This window comes from Silurus meridionalis, chromosome 21 (genome assembly GCF_014805685.1).
Source record: "Silurus meridionalis isolate SWU-2019-XX chromosome 21, ASM1480568v1, whole genome shotgun sequence".
NCBI classification, from domain to species: domain Eukaryota; kingdom Metazoa; phylum Chordata; class Actinopteri; order Siluriformes; family Siluridae; genus Silurus; species Silurus meridionalis.
Genome location: NC_060904.1, coordinates 17,090,418 through 17,113,611, shown reverse-complemented (window position 1 = coordinate 17,113,611; position 23,194 = coordinate 17,090,418). Strand labels below are relative to the sequence as shown.

The 23,194-nt window shown below is 43.8% G+C and overlaps 3 protein-coding genes across 7 annotated transcripts; 2 read left to right on the top strand and 1 right to left on the bottom strand.

Annotated features, from left to right (window-relative positions):
- LOC124375447 (neurexophilin-1) lies at positions 1–4,903 on the top strand. The gene is made up of 2 exons (XM_046833805.1): positions 1–146; positions 3,703–4,903. Exons 1-2 carry the CDS (start codon positions 42–44, stop codon positions 4,390–4,392), a joined length of 795 nt encoding a protein of 264 aa, XP_046689761.1. The 5' UTR covers positions 1–41; the 3' UTR covers positions 4,393–4,903.
- Positions 4,904–7,248: 2,345 nt separating this feature from the next.
- On the top strand, positions 7,249–14,682 carry ica1 (islet cell autoantigen 1). Its single transcript, XM_046833505.1, has 13 exons — positions 7,249–7,376; positions 8,418–8,447; positions 8,554–8,725; positions 8,800–8,872; positions 9,411–9,534; positions 9,985–10,183; positions 10,707–10,832; positions 10,912–11,010; positions 11,413–11,510; positions 11,590–11,639; positions 11,748–11,975; positions 12,101–12,190; positions 12,687–14,682. The coding sequence occupies exons 2-13, from the start codon at positions 8,431–8,433 to the stop codon at positions 12,785–12,787; spliced, it is 1,377 nt and encodes a 458-aa protein (XP_046689461.1). The 5' UTR covers positions 7,249–7,376; positions 8,418–8,430; the 3' UTR covers positions 12,788–14,682.
- A 165-nt stretch (positions 14,683–14,847) lies between these two features.
- On the bottom strand, positions 14,848–21,947 carry mios (missing oocyte, meiosis regulator, homolog (Drosophila)). 5 transcript variants are annotated; one of them, XM_046833503.1, is made up of 11 exons: positions 21,858–21,947; positions 19,276–20,744; positions 19,091–19,189; positions 18,761–19,015; positions 17,927–18,096; positions 17,784–17,849; positions 17,443–17,601; positions 16,810–16,962; positions 16,521–16,725; positions 15,381–15,579; positions 14,848–15,051 (listed from the first exon to the last, which is right to left on the bottom strand). In XM_046833503.1, the coding sequence occupies exons 2-11, from the start codon at positions 20,579–20,581 to the stop codon at positions 14,961–14,963; spliced, it is 2,703 nt and encodes a 900-aa protein (XP_046689459.1). In that variant the 5' UTR covers positions 20,582–20,744; positions 21,858–21,947; the 3' UTR covers positions 14,848–14,960. The 5 variants fall into 5 exon arrangements, with proteins under 5 accessions (XP_046689459.1, XP_046689456.1, XP_046689460.1 ...); XM_046833500.1 differs by having other exon boundaries at positions 21,601–21,930; XM_046833504.1 differs by having other exon boundaries at positions 15,381–15,510; positions 21,601–21,929.
- Between the last annotated feature and the right edge of the window lie 1,247 nt (positions 21,948–23,194).

Here is a 23,194-nt window from a genome sequence, read left to right as displayed (position 1 = left end):
ATCTGTGCTCATGTGAAGAAGCTGAGAGGTAAAGTTGGTGTATGTATGTGTATGTGTGTATATGTTTGTGTGTGTGTGTATGTGTGTGTTCCAGGATGTTCTCCGTTTGCATCCTGCTGTGGATCGCTGTTCCTGCTGTATACAGGGTGAGAAATTTGTTTTTATTTCGTGTTTGCAGGTTTGGAGTTTGTTTGAGGTTCTGCTCCACAGACATCTCTGCTCATCTGCTCTGCTTTCAGACAGATTTGTACAGAAAGTTCTGAACCACACGATGTGGAAATGAGTTATGACTGTCTTTATTTCGACCTAATAACTCACTGTAATTGATAATTGATTAAGGTTAGATTAGATTAGATTAGATAGATGGATAGATGTAGATGTGTGTAACATATTTAGAGAGTATGGGATATGAATTTACAGTAGTTAATTTAAAAGTTATACATAGTCTCTATGAATTAATATGTAAAATATAGGCTATGAATTTACAATTATATACAATAATAATTATCCAGAGCTGAATTTACAGTTATATTAGGGATTCATGTGTTATCATTTGAACCCCAGCCACTGTGATTTATGACAAAACTTATGGTTAAAATATTTGGCACACATCAAAAAAGAAAACAAGTCGGTCTCAGAAAGTAGAAACAGGAATAGAAATGAAGGGCATTTTTTTAATTGAATTTTTATATATATATATATATATATATATATATATATATATATATATATATATATATAAGATAAGGTAAGATAAGATTTATGTGTTATAGCAGCCAAGAAAAAGAAATATATGAAAAAAAAAAAAAAAAAGTAGAAAGCCATGGATGGATGGATGGATGGATGGATGGATGGATAAGTCAGTCGAACTGACAGACAGACAGACAGACGAACAGACAGACAGACAGACGTCTAAATGTCTGTCTGTCTGTTTGTCTGTCTATCTATCTATCTATCTATCTATCTATCTATCTATCTATCTATCTATCTATCTATCTATCTATCTATCTATCTATCTTGGGGACTGATGCTTTAAAGAAACCACACAGAACCTTTTGAGGCTCTTTATAGCACAGTTTTTCACTAACAGTTTTCACGTGTCAAACTTGAAACTTACAAAAGATCTTTATTATTATGGTTATTTTAATAAACAAATATGTGCTATATTTAGTTTCTTTTTCTAAAACCTTGTGCTATATGACACACTTGCACTGAAATGAGAGAAAACTGTGTTTGTAGACTTTTTGAAATAGTAAAGTCAGATATTCGTAACGTTTGACACGTGATTGATCAGGTTCTGCATAAATCACACTGAGAACATTCAGAACGTCAGAACCTTTATTTTCATCATCACGAATTAAAACTAAATTAAGCCTTAAGACTCGATCACAAATGTGAGAACCAGCCGTCATTTTTTGGTGCTGACAGCTGCATGTCACACTCCAACATCATTCCAGATGTGTGTGTGTGTGTGTGTGTGTGTGTGTGTGTGTGTGTGTGTGTGTGTGTGTGTGTGTGTGTGTGTGTGTGTGTGTTTAAGATAAAAGAGATGTCTTGTAGTACAAATGCATATCACAGCTCACAGCCGCTTTAGACCTGATTTTAATGCTTTACTTGTCTTTCTTTGGGTTCTGCGCAGGAGTAGAACTTTTCACCAAAACCATTCATAATGGTTTCATATGAATGAATCAGTTTATAACCTGCTTCTTAGAATTGGGTTCTCTGTCTGACTGTTCAAAAAGATTTGATTAACGAACACATGGTGAATAAAAGTTGAAAGAAAACGATAATGATTTGTGAGAGTCACTTCTCTGATTGTTTCCAGTGAAGTGACAATGAAACTTTAATTATGTGTCACAGCACTCGAGCGAGAGAGGGGCGAGGATTACAGTACAGAGACAAGCATGTAGCTGAAAGAGAGAGAGAGAGAGAGAGAGAGAGAGAGAGAGAGAGAGAGAGAGAGAGAGAGAGAGAGAGAGAGAGAGAGAGAGTTAGGAAAAAGAGATTGTTGGTGATTTTTTTTGTTAATTGTGTTTTAAACAGTTTCATTAAAGGAAGTCTTTAGGGAGGTGAAACTCTGCACTGTTTCTCTCTACTCCATCCCAAGGGCTTTCTCTGGATGATATGTTTATTCAAATTTAAAAAAAAAGAGAGAAAGTGGGGTGGGGGTGAAGGAAGGAAGGAAGGAAGGAAGGAAAGAAAGGAAGGAAATAATCGAAAGGAAAAGAGGAAGGAAGGAAGGAAGGAAGGAAGGAAGGAAGGAAGAAAGGAAGAAAGGAAGAAAGAAAGAAAGAAAGAAAGAAAGAAAGGAAGGAAGGAAGGAAGAAAATAATAGAAAGAAAGAAAGGAAGGAAGGAAGGAAGGAAGGAAGGAAGGAAGGAAGGAAGGAAGAAGGAAGGAAGGAAGGAAGGAAGAAGGAAGGAAGGAAGGAAGGAAGGAAGGAAGGAAGGAAGGAAGAAGGAAGGAAGGAAGGAAGGAAGGAAGGAAGGAAGGAAGGAATTGCATTTGGTTTTGGTTTTGGTTTATTCCTCATTTCAGTTCCTTGTTTGAGCAAAGCTTTCTGAACAGCACCACACTGACACACTGTTTATTTGTCCTCTATTCAGCATTCCATTAAATGTAACACACACACACACACACACACACACACACACACACACACACACACACACACACACACACACACACTTTACTACTACTGTAATGGAGTACAGGACATGTGATGACCTCACAGTTTTGTTCCGGAGCTGTCTCCTATCTGACCTCAATCTGGTGTTTTCTGCCGAAGCCATAGATGAGAAACAAACTGCAATATTTGTTGTATTGATCCACGGGTTTAGTAATAAATCGCTCTGCTTGCACATGCTGTCAGAATGTCCTCGTCGTCATCCTGTTCCTCATCCTCGCCTGACAGCTGCTTGATCCATCGCAGTCTCCTCCTCTCATATACAGGTTTCATCTATCTTCAGTAAAAAAAAATGGGTGTGTAAACTTGTAATGTCACCCGCAAAAAAAAAAAGGTCAAGGAGTGTCACTGAGTGTCAGCAGGAGCACAAGGAGTTGTAGAAGATACAAACAGACTGTCCATGAACGGGGAAGTGACAGCAAAGTGCCATGTAGATTAACGGTCTCCTGACTGGCATGCGACATGTGTGCCGTTTATCAGTAATATTAATAGTAACATACTGCTTTGTGTAGTACCACCATGCTAGCATCCATCTTTATACCTTTAACATTTAAAGTCCCGGTTTGACTTTAACGCTCCTCGTAATGCTAAGTACTGCTGCAGAAGGTAGGTCTCTAGATGTTCAAAGACTGCTAGAGACTCAGCTGTTCTGGCTTCAAGTGGAATTTCATTCCACCACCAAGGTGCAGAACAGAGAAGAGTCTTGATGCATGTTGTTAACGTACCTTGAGAGATGGTGGTAACAGACGAGAGTGGTAGAGGCTGGATGGAGCATGGTGCACTGTATCATGAGAAAAGTGCCCTGAGGTAGAGAAAAGAAAAGCAGGGTTGATTATCTGTGGTTGCCCCAAGGTAGTGTGCACTGACTGAACCTGAGATTGAAGAGCTATACAGTTGAATTGCCTGAAAATTTTAATTGACCTTAAAATGTAATCAACGCTGCTGCAGCGCTGTGCAAAATCACATTGTAAAAATACATTGAACACTTTTATTGTATTTTATTGTCTTCCTGACAGAGTGTTTGGGTCGAAGGACACATTTCCACAGAAAGAGAAGGCAGAGGCTTCGAACCAGACAACTGGACCTCAAATCTAATAAACGCAGACGCTCATCAAGCTTTTCTTGAGAAGCTCAGAAGCGAGCAGAAGCCAGAGGACGGGTCTGTGGACAATGAGGGCCTCCAGCCCTCAAACCAGCAAGCCAAAAGGCGTCCGGCTTTTAAACCCGGAAAACTGAGGAAGATGTTTGGCTGGGGAGATTTCCACTGCAGCGTCAAATCCACCTTCCTGGAACTTCTCATCAAAGGGAAGATCGTGGACCACGGGAACGGAACCTTCAGCGTCCACTTCCTGTGTAATAGCACCGGCGTCGGGAACGTCAGCGTCGGCTTAGTGCCGTCCCCCGAGGCGGTGGAGTTCGGACCGAGGCGGCGGGAGGTCGAGGAAACCGTGGAATCGAAGCTGTTTAACTGCAGGGTCGCGTCAGAAAAGTTGGAGCAGAGCACAAAGGGCGTGCGGTGCAGCTACGACCCGTCAAAAAGCTGTGAGCATCGTCAGACCCACAGTCGTGTTTCCTGGCTGTGCTCCAAGCCGTTCAAGGTCATCTGCGTGTACGTGTCCTTCCACAGCGTGGACTACAGACTGCTGCAGAAAGTCTGTCCGGATTACAACTACCACAGCGATGCTCCCTACTCCCGCTCTGGATGATCGGATAGACCACAGATACCCGAGAGGACAGTCAAGACCCTAAGACATCAATACAATTCTGTACCCACTTCCAATTCTGTTACTTCAATGGAAAGTTCATCTTGAAAACAAACATTCAGAATGATCGTGTAGAAATTCTTGTGTTAGTGTTAAACAACATGCAAGCTAGCAAGCTACTGTAGCTAGCAGTTATGCTAGTAAAAAAAAATCCTAAGTAATTGTTTATTATGTTGTGCATTTATTATAATCGCGATCTACAAGACTACAGTCATGTTCTCTCCAGTCCTGAACCCTCACTCTGTGTGTCTCACTACATTTAATGTACACATGATGGAAAATGTACAATGCTAGTCACGTCTTGGTCCAAACAAAGCTTTTTGCTACATGCTTGTCGTTTGCTTTTCTGTTCCTGTTAAATCTCTGACTACATTTAGGACACCATAGACATCAATTAGCAAAGAACAGAATCCAAACTTAACCGAGACGATGAATTCATTAAAGCTGCTGTCTGTCGCCCCGTTCTAATGATGGACAGATTCCATATAAGACTTTTTGGTGTGTGTTTTTTTTTTTGAGTGGACACGTTTTGCACGCACACACACACACACACACACACACACACACACACACACACACACACACAAACGCTGTGGCACTTTGTTGAAAACGAAGCTGTTCTTTATCACACCGTGTCAGCAACCTCGTCTGAAAATTCTCCCCAAGTGCTTCTTTTCTCTCTGATGCCCTGTCTGCACATCTGTCACCACTGACTTTGACAAAACAGTAAAAGTATTTTAGAAGACAAATTTCCCATCGGTATGAAGCAAAGTTGACGAGAACGCACACGGGTATAACGTCGCGAACACGCCGCCCGGTTTAACACCCGAGGAAGGGTTTTGGGAGGAACTTGAGGCCTTGACGAGGCACCACCTGGTGCCCTAGACATGTACAAAACGTCAAGGTTTCGCCGTGTGTAACGTGTCACAAGATGCAATCTGTTTTCTGATAAACTGTTTTTAACTAGATTCCAGACAGGACACACATCAACTTGTCTCGTTTGTCTTAATTATTGGTGTCAGAGGAAAAAACATCACATCAGCTTTCCAAGTGAGGAATCACACATGCTGTCTCTCAGATGTACTTGATGGAGCTGATAATGAATTTCAACATGACTGTAGTTTTTTTTTTAGTCCATAACTTCTGAATTTAAGAGCAGACATAAAATAGAAAAACAATGCATTCACATTAAAATGAACAATACATTATGTATTTATATATATGTTACTGTACTGAAAAAAAAATCACACTGATATAGGAATATGTATAAGAATCATGGGACTTTATGATATGCAGCCATTTGCTAAATCACTGCACAGTAAAATAAGAATATATCAGATGACGTTTTTTCCTCTCGTCTAGGACAGACAGATATCAATGGTCAATATCCTGAACAGTACTATGGCTATGGTGGGGTAATTTAAGTTCCTGGTATCTTTCAATTTTGAGCACCAAAAGTGGGAGACCCATGAAGAAGCCTGAGCACGAGGGAGCTGCTGATGAACTTTTACTCAACCTTTCTGGTTTGTTTCAGCTAATAAGGCAGACATTAGAAGGCTACAGAGGACATCCTGGTCTGCTAAGAAGATGATCTGTGTTGGCCATGTTTGCTGGTCACTGTGTCTGCTGGAAAACTGAGTTTTTATTTAGTTTGCTGTGACCTTTGGCACCTCCCTCACAATCGCTTGTTTTGGCTCGTCTTCAGATAAACTTCCTTTCTGTTCCCAGACAAAACTTTGCCTAAACCAGCTTTCGTGGAAGGTCAGCTCGTTGTTCTCACAGTGCTTTCTCTATTCCATACATGGACTCATACTTGTCTTATCACATTATTGTTTCCCAGCCAATCATTCATCAGTGTGATATTTACATTTTGGTGCAAAGTCATAATAAAGAGAGACTTTGTTAGTAGAATCTGTGTGTTTGAATGATCTTTGCCAGCTTTCTCTCAAGCTTAAGAGAAGAAGGTGTTCAGCAGGGCGACGGCTCTTTTCTTCTCTCATCCGCTTGTTCTTTCAGGACATAAGCCTGGCCACGTGAATCTCACCCAGATTAGAAAACTTAATTTTATTTTGTGTAACTGGATCTAACAGTTTCCTGGTGTCAGAAGTGGAGGTGAGGATGGTTTTTTTTGCCTCTGGGTAGATGCTTGTAATCCCAATTAAAAAACACATGCTTACTCTGTGTAATTTTTCTACAGCCTTCTGAAAAGTCAATTGGTAATCCTTAGACCCGTATAAAGTTAGAGACCTGGAATCTCATTCCCACCTCACTTCCAGTGTTCAAGCTCAGATAGACTCCTGAACCAACAGGACTAAAATAAACCTCCTGGAGATAATAATGAACGATGACCGAGGTGACTGACTTGAGGGGATAATATTTTGCATACTTCCTGTAAAATGAGGCCACAAAAACAAATTATAGTCTCTTAAAACAAATTAACTCTTTCAGAGGACCCTGAATCATGAGAGGAGATTTGATGTGTGTTAGTGAGGACAGTCAGGAAAAACTAAATATTTCACCGGTCACTATATTTAACATGGTAGTACACGGTTTTGTGTGTAGGGGCAAAGATGTGGGTAGTTTATTTCACTTTAATTATGATGAAATACGTTCTAATTATATAACTTGGCTTGGCTGTGAAATCTCTATATATAAAGAGCCAAATGGGACTCGTGTCATGAATCGATTCAGGATTGTATTGTATAAGAAAGAGAAAGAGACCAAGGAACAAGGAACCGATTCGTTCCACACGAGTCACTTGTCAGCTGAAAGAGGGCGGGGGACGTATGTCGGCGTGACGTCATGACGCACGGCCATCAGCTGGGCTTTTGACAGCGGGACAAGCGGAGGAGAGAAAAACAGGAGAGATGCTTTAAAAAGGAAAAATATAAAGATAAAGAAACACACAGCAGTTTGAAAGGAACGAGGTAAAAAAAAAAAGCAATTAATTAGTTTATAGTCTGTTACGGTTTTTATTTATTTGTGGTTTAATGCCGGACCGGAAATAGTGTTTATTTATCTTGTGTATATAAATGCGGCAGAACATCAAAGCGAGAAAAAGCTCATTATTTTATAAACTACAGATAAGTATATAATTTAGTGTGCATTTGGTCGTGTGAAGGAATATTAATAGATGTAAGGGAAAGTGTTTGTGCAGCTGCTCAAGCGGTTTTACTGCAGGTGAATGAATAAATGATGAATGCAGAGGCCTTAGTGGTTAATATGCGCATGCGCAGTAGGTAGTAGATTGACAGTGCTGAACCTGATACCTGTGTGTGTTTGTGTGTGTGTGTTAGAATGTGTGTATTACATTATTCCCAAAAGTCTATTCTCTTCATTTTATAGTGTTGCACTGCTATCCAATCAGATTTCAGCCGTCACATCACATATGGGTCCTGCAGAAATGTCCAGTGCAAGCTCTTGCTAGATTCAAACCCATGCCGCTTAAAGCTGTTGCTTCAGATTTCGAGTCAGCCATCTAGCAGACGTTCAATAACATCTGCATTTTTCACATCCTTTGTTTGGACTATAAGAGAGCTCACTGGTCAGATCTCGCAAACCACATCTGTAGCAAACTGCACAAGCTCAAATACATTCGTGTGGATTTAACAGATGTTCTTTTATTCCACATTGGCTGACAGAGAAGAAATTTATTTGGTTGCAGATACACTTACAAGCACGTTTTAAAGACTTATAAAGAAAAGATGGACGTTGTGAGGAAGAAGTCAGTTGTTAAGCTTTTTCATGAACAGTTTCTACTTTCCTGTAGAACTGAACAAAAACACAACTTGCCTTCGTTTAACCCGAGGTGGTCCTCCTGCTGGATTTAACTTTTCCCAGTCATTATCCGTCCTGTTTATGCACATTTTTGCCCGTGAGACAGATGTGTGCTGTAACAGAAAGAACTGAATTGTGTATGTTTGCCCGTGTTGATTTATTCCCCTGTTCGTATGCATTTCCTCTTTCAGCTCGTTCGGAGACATGGACGGTGGACACTGGTACGTATTTGAACATATCATTCACTAACGACAGAGCGTTATCCTCGTACAGAAGAAGAGCGAACGCTTTCCAGGTAATGAAGTATTTTTGCGTTCGTTCCGACAGCGGTCACGCCCGGGAGAACCTCGAGCACTTGCTCCAGACTCAGGACTCCTCGGTGGTGAACAGGTTTCAGCAGAAGTTCTGGAAGACCAAACAGACGCTGATTAAAGTGACGGGGAAGAAAGAGGACGAGCACGTGGTGGCCTCGGACGCCGACCTCGACGCCAAACTGGAGGTGGGAACAGACCGAGGTGTTGCGTGAGACGTGAGACACACGTTTTTTTAATGCACTGTGTTTCTCCATGGCAGGTTTTCCACTCGGTTCAGAGGACATGCATGGAGCTCCTCAAAGTCATCGAGCAGTACCAGAGGAGGATCTGCCGTATGTAGTGTTTTTCTTTCTTTTCTAGAACACATCACGTGCTCATATAAACGTCCTGGTTTGATTACCGTTTCTATGGTAACGGGTCATTCAGGGCTGCTTTAATTCGACTCTATGTTTAATTGCTGACCGAGAGACGTTTCGTTGGGAGTGAAAAGGGAGGTGTGGCAGCTTAATGGTTAAGGCTTTGGACTTTGAAACAGACGGTCATGAGTTCAAATCCCAGCACTATCAAAGCAACCACTGATGGGCCCTTGAGCAAGGCCATTTACTCAACCTCTCAGTTGTAAGTCTGCCAAATGCGGGGAATGAAAATGAGTAGATGTTTATTGTATTGTCTCCAGTGCCAGCGTTTTTGTGGTTTTTAGAAACATGGTGAGCTGCATTTTTTAAATCACTTTACCTTCAAGAAAGAAAAGAAACACAAATGGCTTGAACACGTCTCCCACTATTGAGCGTAATAAAAAATAATACCTTTCCTGTTTTAGCCAAAGATCGTTAGAGGAACATAATGAACTTTGCCGTTACTCCGTGTCAGTTCTGTCTCAGGAGGAAAACGAGTTGGGACGTTTCCTGCGCTCTCAGGGAACCCAGGACAAAAGCCGAGCTGGGAAGATCATGCAGGCGACGGGGAAAGCCCTCTGCTTCTCCTCTCAGCAAAGGTGAGGGTTTGACCGAGCTACTTCTTTCAACACACACACACACAATCGGTTATAACAGATTTTATTTGCTTTGTAACAGCTAACATGTCTCATTATTCTTATTGACTGATTAAATGTAGGAATTTAATTCAAAAGATGATTTAAGTTACAAAAAATGCCCATAATAGATCAAAATAAACGTGTTGGAAAAGATTAATGTCTGGCACTGCTGTGAACTGACCACCACACAGAATATGAAGAATATCGTCTAATTATTGAGAAATATTATCGAGATGTCAGACAGGGACAGTCACGGTGTGCCACAGTCCTCTCATAATTATTGCTTATGTAATAAAATAATTATTGCGATTGATGTATGTATATGTTTGTAATTTTAATAGTTTGAAAGCGACAATGATTGCGTAAAATAAACGTCGTTCTAATAAGGCTTATGGTTTCGAACCCTTCCAGGCTGGCGTTGCGCGTCCCGCTCTGCCGCCTGTACCAGGAAGTGGAGACGTTCCGCTACAGGGCCATCTCAGACACGTGGCTCACCGTGAACAGGATGGAGCAGGCGAGGACCGAGTACCGTGGAGCTCTGCTATGGATGAAGGACGTCTCTCAGGAGCTGGACCCCGACACGCACAAGCAGATGGAGAAGTTCCGCAAAGTACGAGTCGTTATGGCAGAACGCTACCGAGTAACGACGGTCAGAGTGTCGGGGTGCCGGAACGGTTAAAGGTCCGGCGTGTGGTTTTTTTTGGGGGGGAGGGTTTGGCGCCCTCTATCGTACGAGACACATTTTACAACTGCAAAGAATTTGTTATTTTGCTTGTAATTTATTTTGTACAAATTGTTTTCAGAATGTAATTACTGGTTTGCAAATATTAAGGATGATATGAGAATTGCTCCAAAGCAACTGAGGACAAACTGTGATTTATTCCAGCTCTAGAAAAGGGTAAAGCACAATTAAAACCGATCCAAAAAAATACAGACCGGACCTTTAAAGTAAAACGTACATCAACGAAGAATCGTTCGCTAATGAATGGTGTAATGAATCGCTGGAGGAATCATTTTAGTTCCCGACCTTCTGATCGGTAACTGATTCCAAACAGACACGAAACAGCAGATGCGATGTCTTTAGGGAATTGTTGCTAAACGGTTTTTTTTTGTCTCGTCCCCCCGGCATGCAGGTGCAGGCTCAGGTGCGTGTCAGTAAGACCGGCTTCGACAAGCTGAAGACCGACGTTTGTCAGAAGGTGGATTTGCTGGGAGCCAGTCGCTGTAACCTGCTGTCTCACGTCCTCACTAACTACCAGGTGCGTCTCTCCGTCTTGATGAGATTCGAAAAACCTTTCACGTGCGATTTTAACGGATTTGACTCATGACGTTTTTCAGACCACCCTGTTGCATTTCTGGGAGAAAACGTCTCACACCATGGCCGCCATTCACGAGAGCTTCAAAGGCTGCCGGGCGAACGAGCTCTCGGCGCAAAAGGTCAGAGTCTCGCAGAACGTCCCTGTTTAATTAAGAACGAAGTTTTATAAAAGATTGTAGAAGTTTGTGGCAAACTGTAGCAAGAAAAAAACCTTCTCGCTGAGAAAACCGTGAGAGGAACCAGACTCGTAAGAGAACCCGTCCTCATTCGGGTGGCACCGAATGTCGGACGCTTAAATACAGAACCGTTCATGCAAACTGTGGCCTAGAGCCATTGTAGCAGACTGATAATATTAATTCCAATCCAAATCCATCCTCAAAGTTCTTGAGTTGCTCAGTAGCTTCAGGGATCTTTAGGCTGTTGATTTTGAACCATTCCATGTGTCTCCAATTGCAGAGAAAATCCTTAATAGAAATCTATTTGACGTTTGTTTGGTTTGTTTCAACCAATCACGCACGCAGGAAAACGAAGGATCCAATAAGGGAGCGAAGAAACGGACAAAGCAAAAAATCGAGAAGAAAACGGGGGGCGAGGGGTCGCGTCCCACCATCGAAAACACGTGAGATTTTCTCCCATCGTTCCAAGTTTCCCTTTCGGTGTTTGCAGTTTGACACAAGCGTTCGCTGTGTTTTTCGCAGGCTGATTCAGGTCGAGGACGAGGATCCGAATCGGGGCGCGAACAGGACAGGTAGAACAGTACATTATTGGACATGTATGCAGCATGTTATAAGCGATACATGAAATTGAACCTTCTAGAAAATCGATCTCCTCAAAGCGATTGAAAAATTATCTTCAGGAGGTGGCGTCGGAGCTCAGGAGGTGGACGGGGAGACGGCGCTCACGGAGTTCCTCGGCTCGGCGGAGGACACTGATTTCTCGCGAGAGTGGATGGACGTGTTTGGGGACGACGAGAGCGCGGCTGAAGGCTCGTCTGAGGTCGCGAAGGCTCGGCCCGATGAGGAGGAGACGTCGTTCTTTCTTCCGTCACAACTCCTGGACCGGAACCTCCACGACCTGCAGTCGGGTACTTTAGAACACCGAACGACATCAGATGCAAAAAACAAACAATAACATTTGATATTAAAAATAATATATAATATATATATATTAATATTAATATATTAATAATTTATGTCTCCTTTATTCTAGAACGGACCACAGGCAATTCACAAATCTCCTTAGGGACGAGCGATCAAACAGCTGGCGACGAGCAGATCGCATCCAAACCGACGGCGAGAGGTAGTGCACGACTCCTCAATGACACCACACTCTATACGTGTCCACTGACACGTTTCCATTGATTAAAGAATAAACTTGCGACAACAGGAGCGAATATCGAGCATGTGCTTTGAAGTAGGGCAAAGTTTTCAATGCCAGTGGAGAAAATGCTCCGGATTCCACAGATTTAACAGAATCCAAGCAAAAATCCTTCAGCTTCAATATTCATCCCGTCCTTTTATTAGCTGTCAAGTCTTTGATAATAACCGCTGACCCCGTTTTGTTTGCATCTGATGACGTGGTGCACTTCTTATCGCAAGCAGTTCCTTTTCTCCACTATAATCTTGGTTTTATTTTTCCCAAGAATCCCATATCAGAAGCGTATCCTGTATTAGGCCCGCATCTTGTTTTAGTGCAAGGTTTTAATCCGAGGTTAAGGTTTTGATTACTATTTTAAGGTTTTTTTAAGCTACAAACGTAATTAGTTTGACCAGTCATGTGTGTGTTTGTTGTTCAGATCGCTCCACGTGGTTCGAGCTGCTGGCCGAGCTGGATCCTCTCTCCAACCCGGATGCGGTCGGCAGAACGGACAAGGAGCAGGAGCTCTTTACCGCGTGAGAGCCGAGTCTTTCCGAAAAATCCAGTCCTCTATTGGGGGGAGGACACTAGGTTAAGCGCCATACACTCCCAACGAGGATGGACACGTACCCACTCACCGCATGCTTCGAACGTCAGATCAATAACGGAAAACAACCCTAAAACAGTGCGCGTGAACCTGCTGGAGTTTTGATTTTGTACCTTTTTCCTTATTTAAACACTAAAGGAGGCTTTTAAAAAATCAGACTTGTCAGCGGTTTTGCGCAAAAGGTTTGATTGCGTTTGGCTTCGAGTGCGACACCTATAAGAGGTTTTCTGGAATCCTAGAAGCACTGCAGGGTCGCAGTTATATTTTATTACTATATATATATATATATATATATATATATATAGTTGTATATAAATCCCATCCGAGACCGAATCTAACGCTGAACTCCAAGTCGAACGTGTCGTCCTACACCACGAAACAAAAGTCGCCAAACATCCGTCTATTATTTGTTATTTCCGAATATTTCGTGAAGTATTTTGCACGTTTAACGAAGGCACGTTTGTATAACTGCGAAGCATTACAGTTTGTTTCCACGTCAACGCCGCAAGTTGCTTTTAAGTCGTAAAAACGGATGGGCTTCTTGCGCTCATGTACCGTAATTAACAGAACTTTATTGAGAGCATGAATGTGGTGTATGAAATAAAAGCTTGTTTCAAACTGAAACCTCTGTCTTGAACTCTTACATGTGCAACAGTCAGATCGAGCGAGATCGACCGCACTGCATTCAGTCCTCATGTTCTACTAGATTTTGTGGCGATTCATTCATCCACAAGGGTGTTAGTAAAATCAGGTACTGATGTAGGTGAGGTGAGGAGGCCTGGGGTGCAGTCAACGTTCATCCCAGCGTTGATTAGGGTTGGAGTTTGATAGCAGGAGATCGTCCACCCCAGATCCATGACATCAGCAAAATAATAATCAAACGACATGAAGATAACGTTAACGGTTTACTCTGGACTTTTTCCAAAGCACTAGCAGAAAGTGAGGGAACTTTTACGGCGATAACGTTTACGGCATACGCCCTCATCCGGAGAGTCGCAATCATCTCATTTATACAACTGAGCAATCGAGGGTTCACGGCCTCGCTTAAGGCCGCTACGGCGACAGCTCGGTGGTGCCGGGGATTCAAACTTATTGATTTAAAATTATTGATTTACTACTATTTGTAACAGGAAGTAACGAACAGTGAATTATGTATAGTTCCCACATTGTTGAGGTGCTCAAATGTTCCCGGGGAAACTGTTGATAGCATCAACATCGGTAACTTCACAGATCTTTAATCTGTTCATGTAGCACAACGATTTATTTTTCAATCAGGACTGGACAGGGACACAAAATCGGCCCATTGCAGACGATCACAAACACTACCATCTTTGCACGCCCTCGAACATATACTCATTCCATAAAAGCACTAAAGCCATATAATAATAGGTAGGAAAGAGTGCGAGTTGACATTAAATATTTTTACAAAAAAAAAAAGTAATTTATTAATACAATGAAACTAGAATCCACACTGATAAATCCTAAAGCTAGTTCTGACATCCATCTAGTATGTGCCTGTGTGTTTGAGAGAGAAAGAGAAGAGAATGATCAATTGTGGGTCAGATCACCATTTTCCATTGTTTAGTGTTAAATAAACTGTAAACTCACTTAGTCAAATGCGTGCGGTCACCCATTTACCTGATTTTCTCTCGAAGTTTGATATACTGTGTGTTCAGGCAATTTTTTAATGAGCACATCTTTTTTTTAATGGAAGGTTGTGAATGATGTGTATGGTGTGTGTTGCCATCCTAAGTATAGTCTTGAATGTGTTATGAAATGTGACTGACTTTGTTGATGTCCTGTAGCCCAATTGATGGTGACTTTGAAAGAAAAAAGACCAAAAGAATGAAAGAAAGTAAAGTCTAATATGTGTCCTGAGGTGTCCCTCCATGTCCATTTTCAGTAGGTGGTGTTGTTAAGAGAAAAGGTTGAACTGCTTGTGTGCTTCTGTTATCAAATATTTGATTTAATTTGGCAAAGAATGGCGCTGGGCTGCACGCAAGCTTTTTATTAATTGTCTGCTTTTGTTTTTTGTGATCAGGACAGAAGATGCTGGTGATGAGGCTGTAGAACAAGTTTGAGGTGTGGTTGCTTTTTGGCTGTCCATCAGATGTTGTCTGAGGGCACCAGGTTGCCGGTCGTGTCCAACTGCATGCATTTACAGGTACAAGCTGAAACAGGGCACTCGCTGTGGTCTCTGAAGAGGAAGAGAAGGAGAGGGATGGAAGTATAGAACTAGACACTTGACACTACTGAAGGAAATTGTGGGCAGGTTGGCTCTGAAGGGGGTTCATCCCTGAACAATGCTGGCTAAAGAGGGAACAGACTTGTGCGACCATGTCATGGCCTGGTTACGCACCTACCTGGACAGTTTAACCTTCCTCCTAAATGATCCCGATTGAAAAAGTGGTTGCTCTGATCGGTCATTAGATGCACTTTTGTCTACCTGCACACAGGCCCTCAAACTAACTGGTTTCTAATCCTGATTTTTCTAATCCCTGTGATCCAAATGAAAGGCACTCTCACCTGAACCAGCTGAGCGTGTGACCGGCGTGGCCTCCGTGTCGACAGTTGTGGCACCAGGTGAACCAGTTGTTGAACTGAGCCAGCTTCTTTTCTCTCGGCAGGTCTGCTTTCTCGTCAGACTTCCCCGCACCTGCCCGAGGGGAGAGCGACTCCGTTGGTGCCGCAGAACTGCGTGTTTTATCGCCTCGTCGATTGGAAACTACCCTCGGTGGTGTCGCGCGTTTAATGAAGGTTAAAGAAGGAAAAACCCGTAGAAATTTAAGCAACCTATAAAAAAATTGAGACTCCCTGGAACACGATGTCCCTGGTTCTCAAATGAACATTAAATCAAAGCAGATAAGTTCCTCAGTGAAATACCCGGTTTGGTAAAGTGTACAGACCCTCGCGTTATTACTACTGCAGTAGTACCGATTGCTTTTGGAAAAGTGTTTCTGACACGCCTCTGGGGCACACGTGGAGAAAAGCGCACGGTGGACGTCCAACGTATCCCTCCGACAGATGGGGCAAAAGTACACGCATTCTTCACTGGAGTAAGAGTACAGACACTCGGGTTTTAAAAGGCTCTGCTTATAGTTGAAGTACTGACTATACCTTAGTAAAGAACTACAAGCTCCGACTTGTACTTAAGTAAAAAGTAGCCATTACTACGATCTGTTTCAGCATCGCACCGCCAACTGGACCTCACTATTGTAAATGGTTTAAAGTAATTACGCCGTTTCCAATGACGTACATCATCAGGACGCCGCTCGGAACTTTGGCCACGTTTCCAAGCGGACGGTCAATGAGGTGATACCGGAGAAACTGCACCTCTTCTAACTTTCAGATGGATTCCATAAGCGGAGAATGTTTTCGCCGTGACTTGGTTAATTTAAAACTAGAGGTTTCAAATTTCAAATTTAGTTAAAACTAAATTAACGAGTCTGGTTTTAAAATGAAGTCTCTGCCGGCCGGCAAAAAGCACTACGCCATCCTTTTCACGGCGAACACAAAGCGCTACATTTGCGAAAAGCAGAAGACTGCTGCAAGTCGTCGTGGAGCTCTTCGGTCGGAAAATCTAACGCAGAGTAAAAGATCGAGGTTCCGTTGTGCGGGAGATGCGTTAGGCTTCGTATACCGAGCGTGTGCCGGTCATGCGGTTACCTGCGCGGGAGGATGCCGGCGTTCCCATGTTCATGAGGCACAGGGCGCAGCGCGGCAGGGGTTTTCTGCAGCCCGGACAGCTGGTGACCTTCGACTTGGCGGGCGAGCCGCCGACCCCGTACTGACCGAACCCGCGACCCTGGTGGGGTGCGGCTGAGCACCCGAATGATATGGACTTCCCGCAGAAGTTGCAGCTCACAAACACCTGAGCAGACGCAAAACACAAAAAATGTCTTATGACGGCTTTCACGCAAAGCTTACGAGAAGTGAACAAAAGACAGGGTCTTGCCTGAGCGAGAGGCTTGGAGCTGGGGTCCAGCTTGCTCCTGTGGATGTCGAATTCGGCCCGCTTGTGCCAGAACCTCCAGGCGTCCAGCAGGTCTCGGTAGTTCTCGATCCAGCACTGTACGCGTGCGTCCTTCACCACTTCAGGGCTCGATCCCTGACCACACACACAACGAGCCTCAGTGACACTTTTGCTCTTAGAGTGTCTTAATATTTATAATAACAATTTAATATAAATAAAGTTAAATAAATATAAATATAAAATATATTTTATAAATATATGATTCTAAATGAATAAATTATACTGTTAACATGCTGTTTTGCATCTCTCAATTGTTGCTCTTGCTGTAGCTCAGTGTTGTGTGATGTAGATCTGTGTTCTGTCACGCTTATTATCCTGTTTTCTTGGTTAATATTCAGATTAGGGCTGTATATACAGATTATTTTAGTAATTATTTAGTAGTACTGATTATTCTAACGATTCAAGTAATCAGATAAGTACTTTTTATTCATGAAAGAGCATTAAATATACAATAGAAATAAGATGCGTCTCTGAAAAATGCTTAAGGTTTTTCTCGCAATTCTGACTTTATTTCCCTTCAACATCCAACATTTGATGGTTACACCTGTTGCCTACCCTGAGCATGCAGAAACTGGCGGTCTGCACGTCTCCCGTGTGGTCCACGTAACTCTCCATCAGGTCCACCCCGTCCTTGGTCAGGCCCGTCAGCAAAATGCCCTCCAGGTTTCCCGCCTCCTTCATCTCGTCCGTCAGCTTGTCGACGTACCGGGACAGCTGGGGCGCAACAAAGAAAAGAAGGGGAGGAAAGAAGAAAGAAAAAGAAAAAACGAGAATGAATATACTTATGCTTGATCACATGCTTTTTTAATTTGATTGTAAAACAATACGTTTTTTTTCGATGCTACGTAAGTAACTTATACTTTAAAAAAATAACTCATCGTGGGAACGTTTCGTACCTGGTTGTCGTTGAGGAACATGCAGGCGAAGGCCACCCTGTCTCTCACGGCCACGCGGCTCTCGTACTGTTTAAAGATAGAGAAATGGAGACTTATTGCCACGTCTGGTCGCCATGCCCGTTGCCGCGCTTCTCGTTACCTACCAGCACGCCATCGTACGCCCCCGCTTCGCTGGTCAGGAACGCGAACATGGAGCACAGGTAGGGCTTTTTCAGCTGCAGCCTCAGTGAGCCGCACATCTCCCTCCACAGGGAGTTTTTCTCGTCCGTGTATCCCGACAGAGCCATGGCCACCACGTTCAGGTTCGGGTCGCCTGAACAAAACAGTTTTTGATTCAGTATGCGTTACTTATAAAGAGATTACTACGTTGTTTCTTTTTTTAAAAAGTGGCTTTTTCGGGGTAGTCTCGCTTTACACCACAGTACATGGAAAACTCACGTTACTCAGGCTCAAAACGTGTGAAAATGTGTCCGCGTCTTTCAGTCTGAGTCTCCATAAACGGTCGAATGAGACCAGAAATGTTCAGGCATACCTTTTTTCGTACCGGTTCTCTATTTTCTTTTTGGTAAGTGTTTTGTAACTAATAAAGAAAAAAGAATCTCAACTCCTGTTTTCAACTCCGAAACCAAAACAGTAAGATTTACGGGACAGTTGAAAACAGGGTGTCCGAGCGATAAAATACGATCCTCGAGTTTCTAATTGGTTCGGTCAATTACTTTCGAGTCTACGCAAAACGGACAGGCGTGTAAAAAGTCGTTTCCAGTCAATGTGTTTTTGTTTTTGTCGAACCCATCAAACGAAAGCCCAAAGTCTACTCTTCGGCCGCCTCTCCACTTGCTCGAGTCAAACAGCGCTGAACACGGACCTGTATTTCGATGCAAACGGACTACGTCTCGCGCTTTTAAATACGGAACTCGCAAAGAATCGTAATCCGAAATCAACTGCTTAATAAACGGAGTCTGCAATAAAACTGGTACCTTTTTCCGCCTGAGCGCCTTTCTGGAGGATCTGGATGGATCGGCGGATGTCGAGGTTGAAGAGTGCAACGGAGGCGGCTCGCTCCCACTCGCCCTCCTGCTCAAGAGACCTGAGAAACGGCTCAACGTCTACGTCCGGCCCTCGTCCGATCCAGCCGCACAGCCGCAGGGCCAGGCCACGCTCCTCGCCATGGTACTGCGTCGCATCCGCCGTCCTCTCCGAGCCCTTCCAGCGGCGCCGTGACTCCGTCGTGCCTGCGGGAGAGACGTGGGTCTCGAGGTCGAGGTCGTCATGCCATTTACAGATTCACTTATATATGAGCTACTCACCGGAGCAGGATTTGACTATGTTCTTGATGCCTGAGTAGATCAGAGACTGTTTGTTTCCCTGCTGTCTCTGCTCCGTCTCCTCGGTGTACTGCTGCATAAGTGATACTCGAATAGGAAACATTACAAGTGACTTAGAAAAAAACGACAGTAAACAAGCGACTCGTTATTGGTCTCGTAAAGGATATAATGCAAAGTGTACCAGAGGGACCTGATCTGCGGGTCATTCCCGCCGGCCAGCAAGTGGTTCCTCCACACTTGAACGGTGTCGTGGCCGTAGCGGGATCGAGCGCGCTCCCTCATTTTAGTGGCAACGTCCTTCTCGGCGGCGACGTCCCCTGCGTCCTCAGCGCACTCGTACAGGTGTCGCCCGCACGCCCAGACGAGGTCCGTTGAGGAGCTCCAGGCCAGCGAGACGCGCTCAAACACGGTGAAGTCGCACATGGAGCGGTTGGGCGCCACCACCACCATGCGGTTCTGGGTGGACGGATGCCAGGCAAAGCTGCTTATAACAACGTCGCCTCCTGGCTGCACCCCGCGTTCAATCACCGTGGGCTCGCTTTCATCCGAGCCAACGGGGCCCGCGGGCGCGTGCTGCATGTCATAGAGGCGCACAACGTTGGCGTCGCGCGTCAGGGTGGCCAGGAGGCCAGTGCGCGTCGGACACCACGCCGCTTTGGTCAGGGGCTTGGCCTGCTCAGGGAGCGTGAACACCGGCTTCTCAAATCGCCGCAGGTCCCAGATGGCCACCTGGCCCTCGAAGAAGGACGCCACACGCTCGGGGAAGTGCGGGTCCACCGCGACACCCTGAACGGCTTTGGTGTTCACAAAGGTCTTCTGGCTCGTGTTGCGCAAGTCGAAGATGGCCAGGTTGCGATGCATTCCGGCCAGCAGGAGTTTCGGGTGGTCTCGGGGCAGCCAGCACAGAGACAAGCAGGCGTCGTTTTGTCCCAGCTCGTACAGCGGTTTGGTGGCTGCCGCACACGGGTCGGCGTCTCCGGAAAGGCGCGGCTTCTCGGCCTGCATCGCTTCGGGCGGGTGTCTGCCGCCAACGTCCCAGATCAGCACGGAGAAATCTGCCCGGTGCTTGTCGAGTCCCGCTGCGAGCCAGTTGCTGTCCGCGGGATTCCACGCCAACGTGTTGCACTGGCGCGCGTGCTTTGGCACAAACTCCTTCCCTGTCAGATCCTTGCCTTTGGAGCCGTGGCTCTGCCCGAGGCCAGTGAGGACCACTCGGCCGTTGGCCTGACCCACAGCCAGCAGACACTCCGGCTCAGACTTTGGGTACCAGGCAACGCATTTCATGTACGGCGTGTCCGAGTTGACGGCCAGAAGCGTCGCCGCCGTCTCCTCTGACAGCTGCAGAGCGCCCCCTTTGGCCTCCGAAGCGCCAGCGGGCCCGATCCGGTACAGGCTCAGCTCGGAGTCGCACACAACGAACCGGTCGGCATGATGCGGGGACCACAGGATATCCGGCTTGGAAGCGCTCATCATCGCGTTTGGCTATGTTTGCCGATTTCTAGATGCAAAGTCAGTCGGTCGGACGGGTTTAACTCTTTCAGGATGATTCCATGAATCCGAAAAAAGAACAGGGCACTATGGCTGGTCCGCTACATAGTGAAAATTCTGTGGTTTGGTACTCAGTCTTGTTTGAAACCTACAATAAGATAAGAAACGTATCACCAATTAATCTACATGTATATATAATGAATAAATACACACACACACACACACACACACACACACACACACACAGATAAATACATACATACATACACACACACACACACACACACACACACACACACACACACATATATATATATTAGCGGCGTAACGGTGTGTGTTCATACTGCGCAAACCCGATGTCGCTTTTGGTCATTGCCAACATTTTTATGACAGTCTAGTGATATTAAAATCTTCCTTAAATATGGACATTTGTTAAGAGAATAATAAAATGAACATATCTTTAGAAAATAAAATATTAAGCGTAAAAAAATAATAAAACATTTCTGTATTGCTCAAATGTTAAATATTTAATTTCATTTGTCCATTAATGTAATTTGATTTAATCAATTTAATGCATCAATTTTTAATTGATTACTATATTTAATCGATATAATAAAAGAGGTGCATTGCAATCTATTTTCGTCTATTTTATTTTAACAAAGCGGGAATTTTAATTTAAATGCTTTACAAACAACGCAAACTGTTGACGTTCACAAATGTGAAGAATAATAAACGACGTGAATACAAAATGACAAGCAATTTTATTTTGTGCATTTCGTCCCTATAACTGTACTGAAATTAAATCGTGAACCGTAACTTAAAAATCGAAGTACGTACCGAACTCACGGTTCTGCGATTCACCCAAACATAAGTGTCAGCTACAGTAGGTCCAACATTCATATCGTTTCCAAAGTATCGCGATACTGCGTGATATCGCGAGACTCGCCTTTAACTTTCAATATATTGTAACGTACGTGTCTTTAAAATGTTTTCAGTGGTTTTACCTGAACATAAAGTCTCTACAATCTCCGGTAAATCACCAGACGGCTGTTAGCATGAGCAGGGGGATGATGGTAAGCGATAAGCGGCTAGTTCCGCTAGCCAGTTCCGCTAGCGTTTAGGGAGTTACACTGCAGGAGTTCATCCAAACCCGGTTTGGATTCTGAAACGTTTCAATGCGGATAAACCGTGACCTAGGCGGCTACGAGTCTGAACTAAAGAGGGCTTTTGTTGTAGAGTTTACAAACAAACTTACACACACATTCTCTGGCGGGTCCTCGTCACGTTGATGATGCGCGTGCGTGCTCGCTTGTTGACGTCACGTGACGCCGTCCATAGACAGAGGCGTTTCAGGGGGAACTTTACATGCACTTCATAAGGACCTCATGCAAATCTTCACATGCATGCATGGTGGTCTGGGTGGAAATCTTCATGAGAAATGCTTTGTGTGTGTTTGTCACACACATCCTGAATCAATAGCAACCTGCAAGACATCCCAGTGAACATGTTCCAGAAAGATCTCATCCACCTGTGAGATTTGTGGACTGCAAAAATGCAAGACATCTGCACTGATTTTATTATTAGATTCACTCCAGGTTCTTTGAGAAGAATGTTGAAGCTGATGTCGATACACTATATCGCCAAAAGTATTGGGTCACCTGAGCCATCTCTATGAAGATCTGGTTTACATGGTTTGGAGAGAATCTGGAGTGGCCTGATATAGAGCTCTGATCTCATCCCTTACTGAACACCTTTGGGATATATTGGAACTCAAATTGCACCCCAGCTCTCCTCGCCTACATCAGTACCTGATTTTACTAACACCCTTGTGACTGATGATGTCCACAAGCACATACCAAAATCATCTTGGAACATTTTTTCAGAAGAGTGGAGGGAGCTACATCAGTACCTGGTTTTACTAACACCCTTGTGACTGATGATGTCCACAAGCACATACCAAAATCATCTTGGAACATTTTTTCAGAAGAGTGGAGGGAACTATAAGAGCAAATTGGGACTAACTGTGGAAAGAGATGTTCAAAAAGCACATACCGTACTTATGACTAGGTGTCCGCAAACTTTTGGCAATATAGTGTATAATACTGGAGTGTTGGTCATATATATATATATATATATATATATATATATATATATATATATATATATATACACACACACACACACACACACACACACACACACACACACACACACATAAACACACTGCAGAAGCAGAAAGGCTGTGAATTTATTATTCTTTCATCTCGATCGGTCAGTGTGATTTATGGTTGTCTGTTCCTCCATAAAAATCAGAGGAACAGTGTTTTGTTTCTTTCCAGTTCTTTCCATGGCCTCCTCTGTTTTCTGGCAGCACAGTGTTCCGTTGAGGAAACTCTCGCCCCCGATGTCGAGGAACACAGGGTTTTACTGTAACACCATGTACAAAAATACAGATCGGGAAAAAAACAAGTAGTAGTTGTAGAACTTCATTCATTTTCCCCTGTAACAGGGACAACAGACACCGTTACCAGATGTCAGTATGAATGTAAACACTAATGTCTCTGATTTACGTTTTCGATGTTATTCAAAGTGTTATGG